The sequence below is a fragment of the Hyperolius riggenbachi genome, chromosome 1, assembly GCF_040937935.1.
Source record: "Hyperolius riggenbachi isolate aHypRig1 chromosome 1, aHypRig1.pri, whole genome shotgun sequence".
Classification (NCBI taxonomy): Eukaryota; Metazoa; Chordata; class Amphibia; order Anura; family Hyperoliidae; genus Hyperolius; species Hyperolius riggenbachi.
The window spans coordinates 12,966,460-12,976,333 of record NC_090646.1 but is presented as its reverse complement, the minus strand read 5'-3'; the positions used below and the strand labels follow the sequence as shown (position 1 = coordinate 12,976,333).

Here is a 9,874-nt window from a genome sequence, read left to right as displayed (position 1 = left end):
AAAGGCAGGCCCGCTGCGATATTTAAAAAAAAAACATACTTACAGAATTGGTAGCCAGGCATAGGTGCCCCCAGCATAGGTTAGCCAGGTCTGTAGGTGCCACCAGTATAGGTAGCCAGCCTCCTGCCGCTAAAAACGGCTCTGTGCAGGCCCCCAACCAGGCTTCACTCCCCCCCCCCTCAGGCCCCCCTGCACCTGCATCCCTTGCAGGGGCTATTGTTATGCCCCTGATATGTAAAGCATAGCAGCATTGAGTTCAAAAATCCAATATGTCACATATAGCCTCCAGCTTTGTTAGATCTTAGCCAATAACTGAAAAGCAGCCTATGCTGATCAGTATAATTGGGGTAATCTCACCCAGCCTTATGCCGTTCGTCCTGTTCTGCCTCACCGGGGAGTTGCTGTGTCTCTCATCTGCTTAGACACCCACCTGTTGCTATGGCAGCAGCATGGAAGCACCTCCCTCCGTTACAGTCCGGGCAGCGAGGATTAGCAAACCATTGCTAGTGACATGCACATCGCCGAACAAGCAGTTGGCTGAAGCTCTGTCCACCTACGTGCTTCGAACCGTCCACCGGTTCTTCCTCCGGGTGTCTGCCAGCCCGTCCACTGACCGCCCACCGCCCACTGATACAGAATATCGAGAGGCCAAAAAACAAGTTTACTATAACAGAAGTTCTGTTATATGCGGGCTTACTATACCTGGTGTTGCTCCCATATGGTGCCTGGCTGGGACCTGGATATTCAGTTTACTACATCAGAGTTTACTATAACAAGATTATACTGCAGGACACACTGGGGGATTATTGATTGGTTGCTGGCACTGCCAATATTGTAAAAAATAAACAACAAGATAAAGTCGATGTACTTTTTTTTTTTTATTTTGCAGAAAGGTTCACATAACTGGTGATGCCGCTTGAAATGTATTGTGAGAAAGCTTATTCACCAGCAGTGATTTGTAATGCGATTCTGTGTTAAGCTGGCCATTAACGGTCCAATTCCTAGCGAAAAATCGTTAGAGCGATCAGAAATTCTGATCGGATTGGTTGTAAATAATCTCCATTGGTGGACACAATCGACTATGAACGAGTGAAAAAAATGTCGCCCGAATGAACGAATGAATTTTCGTCGAACGAAAATTTGGATTTTCTTAGTGGTCGTGATAGATAGGAAGCAATGATTGGTTAGTTGATGGTGTAGTGAACGATTTTTCGTCCGATCAGAATTTCTGATCGATCAAACGATTTTTCGCTAGAAATTGGACCGTTAGTGGCCAGCTGGCTCTGACTAATGTAAACCATGTGGGGATCCTTCCACTAGTGCAGCGCATTTGTGACATGTTTTTTTTTTCCAGCTGTTTGCGCGACACGAGCTCCTAGACAAAGTATTGTAGTGAAGGAAAATGCATATAATTGTGCTGTTTTGTGATTTTTTTTTTCACAATTCAGCACTTGTATATATTGTCCTGCCTGTTTTTACCGCAATTACGCCATACATTTGATGGATCGGATAAACATCGCAGTGGAATCGTAATGGAAAACGAGAGTAATGCATTCAATCGCAACGCGATAGCGAACACATTCCCAGTGGAGAGCAGCCCTGGCCCTTCTCAAAAGCAATGCCCATGAATAGGATGAGTCCCCTCGGCACTGTGATAACATGATTTGCTCCCACATTACACTGGTATCACCAACTCCAGGCCGCAATGTTATGTCACAAGCAAGGAACACACGGTCTCTTAGTCCCACCTCCAGGAGGTGGAGCTAGCAGGCTTAGAGATCACATGACAATAGTTTTTTCATGACAGACTGGTCAGCAACAAGCAGAGGAGAGATCGGCCTCCGGGAGGAGCATCTGGAGTAGAGTTCATCTCTAAGAGCATTCCATAATGCCGTCATAGTCGTGTCTCAGGCTGCCAATAAGCTGGTGCCATGTCTTCACTCTCCTCAGAGATGACTCTTCTCTTGCTTCTCTTGCTGGAGGGCCGCTGTACGGAGGTCTCTTTTGTGGCTTCTAGAAAAGATTATGTAAAGTTATCATCAGGCATCCCGTGAATTTAGAGAATATCAGCACAGAGAGAAGCATGAGGACTACCATAAAATATGTCACTGTTATTTTCAGAGCAATACTCCAAACTTAAGGGTCAAAGCTTCATGCTGAAGAAAACTACTGTACCTTAAAGAGACTCTGAAGCGAGAATAAATCTCACTTCAGACCTCATAGATAGCAGGGGCACATGTGCCCCTGCTAAACCGCCGATATAGCGCCGCTAAACGGGGGACCCTTCACCCCCAAACCCCCCACTGCGACACTTGGTCGCAGACTTGGTCGCTCCTGGAGGCAGGGCTAACGGCTGCAGCCCTGCCTCCAGTCGCGTCTATCAGCGGTGCATCGCCGCCTCTCCTCCGCCCCTCTCAGTGAAGGAAGACTGAGAGGGGTGGGGGAGAGGCGGAGATACGCGCTGACAGACGCGCGTGGGGCAGGGCTGCGGCGGTTAGCCCTGCCCCAACCAGGAAGAGATCCCCGGCTGCTCGGAGGGGATTTGGGGGTGAAGGGACCCCCGTTTAGCGGCGCTATAGCGGCGGTTTAGCAGGGGCACATGTGCCCCTGCTATCTATGAGGTCTGAAGCGAGATTTATTCTCGCTTCAGAGTCTCTTTAAGGTACAGTAGTATTAAAATAATACCAGTTGCCTGACTCTCCTGCTGATCCTGTGTCTCTAATACTTTCAGTCATAGCCCCTCAACAAGCATGCAGATCAGGTGCTCTGACTGAAGTCAGACTGAATTAGCTGCAAGTTTGTTTCAGGTGTGTGATTCAGACACTACTGCAGCCGAAAAAGATCAGCAGGATGCCAGGCAACTGGTATTGTTTAAAAGGAAACATCCATATCCCTCTCGATTTAGGTTCCCTTTAAAATAGCATACCTTTGATGTTTTTTTTATTAGCTGTGCTATGACATTAATCACAGCGCCTTCCTCCCCCTTTAGCGCCGTTGCGTTACCCTATTTTACCACAAAAGCCATGGACTTTCACACTTATGCCGATGCAAGGGCAACAGCGCATTACCGCAAGCACCACGCTTAAAGGATACCTTGGCCCATATGAAAATTTAAAAAAACAGGGAGCGGGCATGTGTAGGAGGCTCTCCTCATACTCACCGCTCCCCCCGTTGTCCTCCATCCGCCTCCAGTATGGTGTAATGTCCCCCCAAAGCTATTTCCGGGTTAAGATGGTTGGTGAACATTGCACATGCGCTGCCCAGCGATGCAAATCCTTAATCGTGTGCATGTGGCATGGAGTGCTCCGCGCATGCGCACTATGTAGTTGTGTAGTGCATGCGCAGAGCACTCTATGCCGTAGGTGTGTGATGAAGGACGTGCCTCGACATGCAGTGCCTGCGCAGTATTCCCCGGCCCTCCTGACCCACAAGTAGCTTCAGAGGGTCATTACACCATAACGGAGGGGACGGAGGAGAATGGGGGGAGTGGTGGGCATGAGGAGAGCTTCCTACACATGCCTGCTCCCCCATTTTAAAATTTTCATATGGGTTAAGGTATTCTTTATTGCACTTTGCTTGGGGTAAATTAAGTCTATGGGCAATGCACTATGTGTGAATGACTGAATACGATGCGTCGGGGTGCGCATGCATGGACCGATGGGATCCCAGTGATGTACTTCCTGTCCAGCAAGGAGTATGTCACTAAGCAGGGGGGCGGCACTATGCATATGATCCTGCCCAGCAGGGAGTATGTCACTAAGTTGGGGGCAGAGCTATGCATATGATCCTGTCCAGCAAGGAGTATGTCACTAAGTGGGGGGCGGAGCTATGCATATGATCCTGCCCAGCAGGGAGTATGTCACTAAGCTGGGGGTGGCACTATGCATATGATCCTGCCCAGCAAGGAATATGTCACTACAGGATCCCAGTGATGTACTTCCTGTCCAGCAAGGAGTATGTCACTAAGCAGGGGGGCGGCGCTATGCATATGATCCTGCCCAGCAGGGAGTATGTCACTAAGCGGGGGGCTGTGCTATGCAAATGATCCTGCCCAGCAGGGAGTATGTCACTAAGCAGGGGGTAGCGTTATACATATGATCCTGTCCAGCAAGGAGTATGTCACTAAGCGGGGGGCTGTGCTATGCAAATGATCCTGCCCAGCAGGGAGTATGTCACTAAGCAGGGGGTAGCGTTATACATATGATCCTGTCCAGCAAGGAGTATGTCACTAAGCAGGGGGGCGGCGCTATGCATATGATCCTGCCCAGCAGGGAGTATGTCACTAAGCGGGGGGCTGTGCTATGCAAATGATCCTGCCCAGCAGGAAGTATGTCACTAAGCGGGGGGTGGCATTATGCATATGATCCTGCCCAGCAAGGCGTATGTCACTAAGCGGGGGTCAGCACTATGCATATGATCCTGCCCAGCAGGGAGTACGTCACTAAGCGGAGGTCGGTTCTATGCATATGATCCTGCCCAGCAGGGAGTACATCACTAAGCGGGGGGTGGCACTATGCATGTGATCCTGCCCAGCAAGGAGTATGTCACTAAGCGGGGGGCGGAGCTATGCATATGATCCTGCCCAGCAGGGAGTATGTCACTAAGCGGGGGGCAGCACTATGCATATGATCCTGCCCAGCAGGGAGTACGTCACTAAGCGGGGGTCAGCACTATGCATACGATCCTGTCCAGCGAGGAGTATGTCACTAAGCGGTGGGCGGCACCATGCATATGATCCTGTCCAGCAAGGAGTATGTCACTAAGCAGGGGGGCAGCACTATGCATATGATCCTGTCCAGCAAGGAGTATGTCACTAAGCGGCGGGTGGCGCTATGCATATGATCCTGCCCAGCAGGGAGTATGTCACTAAGCGGGGGTCAGCACTATGCATACGATCCTGTCCAGCAAGGAGTATGTCACTAAGCAGGGGTCAGCACTATGCATACGGTCCTGTCCAGCAAGGAGTATGTCACTAAGCGGCGGGTGGCGCTATGCATATGATCCTGCCCAGCAGGGAGTATGTCACTAAGCGGGGGGCAGTGCTATGCATATGATCCTGCCCAGCAGGGAGTACGTCACTAAGCGGAGGTCGGTTCTATGCATATGATCCTGCCCAGCAAGGAGTATGTCACTAAGTGGGGGGCGGTGCTATGCATATGATCCTGTCCAGCAAGAAGTATGTCACTAAGCGGGGGGTGGCGCTATGGCTATGATCCTGCCCAACAAGGAGTATGTCACTAAGCGGGGGGCGGTGCTATGCATATGATCCTGCCCAGCAGGGAGTATGTCACTAAGCAGTGGGCAGTGCAATGCATATGATCCTGCCCAGCAGGTAGTACGTCACTAAGCGGGGGCGGGGCTATACATATAACCCTGTCGGCACACTCTGCTGCAAGGTCACATGTTTGTCATTTTTTGCAGCGGGGTGCAGCAGGAGCATCATATCCCCACTGCAATGCTAAAAAATAACTGTAAAATTGGCCTAAATCTACACTCACCAGACTACGATCTGCGTTGATCTGCTGGATCACTGTCACCCAAGGGATCGGGTACCAATCCCTGCAGGGCGACAAAGCACTAAGGATGTTTAATGCAATTAATGTTTTCGTGCCTGCACTATGCATGTTACAGGGCCAGAGTTAGGACACCTATGAATACCTGGGTACTTCTGCGCAGTGTAGGTGACTACGCAAGGGAATGCATTATTTTGTACTAAGACCCCGGCTTTTAACTTAGCTATAGGGATAGCAGTGGTTCCTGGATGACTGATTTCAATGAATACATTTGTATGAACATGTGCATGTGAGTGCGCAAAGGGTCAACTGTCTTTGCCATTTTGCTGGCCACACCCACTTTAGCACCTCCCTAATAACTTATTTAAATGTCCTAACTTGAGGTTATGTGTCTGGATTTATGTTTTTTATCTTAAAAAATAGAGATAATAGATGTTTTCCTTACCTTTATCAGAGTCAAGATTTCGCCCAAAAACAAAGACTGTACCCGTCATCATGGCAGCCACAGATAGTATGATCAGGAGCACCGCCCACCAGCGTGTCTAGTAAGACAATAGACAGCAGTCAGCTATAAGAATGTTATGCTTATTTTGAGCATTTAGCCAAACACTGGATCAGACACCGCAATCAGCTATACAGGTTTGTGTTAGGCGTAAGTAGTGAGGAATTAGGGTTAGGACTAGGTTGGGGGAGGTTAGTGTTAGGCATAAGTTGGGGAGGATTAGGGTTAGGAGTAGGAGTAGGAAGAGGGAGGGTTAGTGTTAGGTGTAGGTGGAGGGGATTAGGGTTAGGACTAGGAGTAGGTGGGGGTTAGTGTTTGTTAGCAGTAGGTTGAGGGAGGGTTAGTAATAGGCGTGGGTATGGGGGAAGGCTAGTGAAAGGTGTAGGTGGTGCATTACGGTTAGGAGTAGGTAGGGGAGAGAGTTAGTGTTAGTGGTAGGTAGGGGTAGGGTTAACGTTAGGTGTAGGTGGGGGGATTAGGTTAGGGGTAGGGTTAGTATTAGGCAGAGGTAGGGGAGGTTGGTGTTAGGTAGAGGGTTAGGGTAAGGAGTAGGTAGGGAGGGTTAGTATTAGGCATAGGCAGTGGGGAGGTTAGTGTTAGGTGTAGGTGGGGGGTTAGGAATTTAGGATTAGGAGTAAGTAGGGGGAGAGTTAGTGTTAGGCGTAACTTGGGGATTAGGGTTAGTAATAGGTGTTTGTAGGGGTTGGAGTTTAATGTGATGGGTAATGGATACATAGTAGAATATTAGTAGTATTGCATCTTCTTAAGCAGCTGGAGAGTGGAGAGACTCAATTTACAGGCTCTTATTAAATGATGTATGCCAAATCAATTAGTTTGAATCCCCAAGGTCCAGGCATGGTGTACCCCCATATCTTCCTCTCACTTCTTATCCCATTCATGTGATCTCAGTGGGGTCTTCCCATGTGATAACTGCATGACTCCATGTATTCTATTGTGGTGAAACCTACCACTACTCTACAAGGACTATACTTCAGAGCTGCAATATAGTCGTAGTACCATCTGTGTATGGATAAGGGCTGGTGTGGGAGGGTGTTTGATTTTGATGCAACAACATTTGAGCATTGGCTTAACTGTGTCTTCATTGTGGGTTGAGGTTGACCTTGGCAGGACCTTGGCTTCCCAACGGTGGATATTGCTGCTGATAACAGACCTCTGCCATCACATTAATGGTAGGAGTTCCAAGCTCAGGTGTGTAGCAATAGCCATAGCAGCCATAGCAGCTGCTATGGGGCCCTGGAAAAAAGGGGGCCTAGGTGGTACTTGATGGATTTCCTATTAACTTTTTTTGTGTTCCTCCTCCTTCACTTCAGCTCAGTGCCCCATGCACTATAAGCAGTATAGATTACATGCGAATGATAGGGTAGTGGCATGTGACCTTGCCCAAGAGTGCCTACATCTGATGGCCCCATTAAAGTTTTGCTATGGGCCCCATAATTTCTAGCTATGCCATTATCCAAGCTGCAGCAAAGCAGGGGAGCTGGACGCAGCTCTAGCACTCATTCTACAGTGCGCACCCCACGCAAGGGTAATTCCGGGTTCCATCGATCACTGGACCCAGAATAACATCTCCCTCAGACTGGCTATGACTCGGAGGGGGAACAGTACTTAAAGAGACTCTGAAGCGAGAATAAATCTCGCTTCAGAGCTCATAGTTAGCAGAGGCATGTGTGCCCCTGCTAAACCACCGCTATCGTGCCGCTAAACGGGGGTCCCTTCACCCCCAAACCCACCCCCGCAACACTTGGTCGCAGACTTGGTCGCAGACTTGGTTGCTCATGGAGGCAAGGCTAACGGCTGCAGCCCTGCCTCCAGTCGCGTCTATCAGCGGCGCATCGCCGCCTCTCCCCCGCCCCTCTCAGTGAAGGAAGACTGAGAGGGGCGGGGGAGAGGCGGAGATATGCGCTGACAGACGCGCGTGGGGCAGGGCTGCGGCGGTTAGCCCTGCCCCAACCAGGAAGCGCTCCCCCGCTGCTCAGAGGGGATTTGGGGGTGAAGGGACCCCCGTTTAGCGGCGCGATAGAGGCAGTTTAGCAGGGGCACACATGCCCCTGCTATCTATGAGGTCTGAAGCGAGATTTATTCTTGCTTCAGACTCTCTTTAACACTGCAGGGAATTTGAGTGGCAGCAGGGAGAGCCGTCATTCAGCTCGCCCTGCACCCAACTCCCCGGTGACGGAATAATACATACGCAAGTAAGTGCCCATTCAGAGGCACACAAAGCCTTTGATTGGACACTGCATTTATATGAAAAAAAAAGGCAAGGATTGGTCACAGCTGCTGGCCAATCCCAATATGTTACCAGCATTGACCAGCAGCTCTAGCTTTGTTTAGGATGCCGCTAGGGGAGAGCCCATAGAACGCTAGCAGAACAATGAGAGAACAAGGAGAAAAAAATTATAAAAAAAAAACATAAAAGGGTATAACACATTGCAAGGAGGAGACTGACAGGTGAAACCCGAAAAATTAGAATATTGTGATAAAGTCCATTTATTTCAGTAATTTAACTTAAAAGGTCTATGAAATAGGAGCCCTTTGCAGGTGTTTTGGGTGAATTAGCTGATTAGAGTCTGAGACTCTGAGCCGAGAATAATAAACATTCTCACAGTTTTACGATGGTCTGAGATAGTGGCGTAGCAATAGGAGGTGCAGAGGTTGTGACCGCACCGGGGCCCTTGGGTCAGAGGGGCCCCAAGAAGCTCACCCTGAACCGCGCAGTATTGGCTTTTTATTTGGTCCTTTACTGGTAATAATAATTTCTATAGATGCTTTGAATAGTAGTGATCATTAGCAAACTGCCCCCCCCTCCCCCCTTCTCACACCTCTGACACTCCAGCTGTCCTTGGCAGGTTTTGTTGCGCCGTATCTATTGTTATGTATAGAGTTCTTCTGGGGCCCAATGAAAAACGTGCACTGGGGCCCACAGCTCCTTAGCTACACCACTGGGCTGAGATTGTGATTTTGGGGTTGTCATAAGCTGTGAGCCATAATCATCAAAATGATAACAAATAAAGGCTGGAAATATCTTGCTTTGTATGTAAGGAGTCTGTTTCATATATTAGCTTCAACTTTTAAGTTGTATTACTGAAATAAATGGACTTTTGCACTGGTGTAACAATAGGGGATGTGACCCCTGCCGTCGCAGGGGGGGGGGGGAGGGCTAGGGCCCGCTCAGGCACTTTTGGGGGGCAGGAGGGGTCGCAGCATAAGAGGAGAGTGTGGGAGATCGGTGGGGAGGGGGGAAATTCCCCCCCCCCCTCACCTCGGGCTCTCCTCTCAGCGCTCCCCTCCTGCAATCATTGGTGGCAGGCAGCAGCAGCGGCGGCAGGCTGAATACATTACCTCCTCCTCGCCGGAACTCTTCTGTTCTCTAAGAGCTTAATGCAACTTCCTGTGTAAACAGGAAGTTGCTCTTAGAGAACGGAAGAGCTCCGGCGAGAAGGAGGTAATGTGTCATCCTGCCGCCACCGCTGGAGGGGAGCGCTGAGAGGAGAGCCTGAGGTGAGGGGTGGGGGAATTTCCCCCTCTCCTCACCGATCTGTCACACTCTCCTCTTATGCTGTGACCCCTCCTGCCCCCCAAAAGTCCCTGAGCGGCCCCCTGGGGGGGCGAATTTTTTTTTTTTTTTTTTTTGCAGGGGGTTCCGGGGATTTCTAGGTATGCCCCTGGACTTTTGCACAATATTCTAATTTTCTGACTTTCACCTGTACATCCTAATGAATACACCACTACACTTGGCCAGAGGATCCACTTTACTGACACATTATGCAGGGCCAACCTTCCTGCTCATCAGAGATGTCCAATGAGAGGGGGATAATTACAAGTTGGTGCAGATGTCCTG

At 49.6% G+C, this 9,874-nt stretch overlaps 1 protein-coding gene across 1 annotated transcript in view; it reads right to left on the bottom strand.

Annotated features, from left to right (window-relative positions):
- Positions 1-928: 928 nt before the first annotated feature.
- LOC137544947 (disintegrin and metalloproteinase domain-containing protein 10-like) overlaps positions 929-9,874 on the bottom strand; it is a 94,542-nt gene continuing 85,596 nt past the window's right edge. Inside the window, exons 15-16 of the mRNA XM_068266044.1 lie at positions 5,959-6,055; positions 929-2,013 (exon numbers count right to left, since the gene is read on the bottom strand). Of these exons, the coding sequence (XP_068122145.1) occupies positions 1,895-2,013; positions 5,959-6,055 (216 nt within the window). The 3' untranslated portion in view covers positions 929-1,894. The remainder of the gene's footprint in view (positions 2,014-5,958; positions 6,056-9,874) is intronic.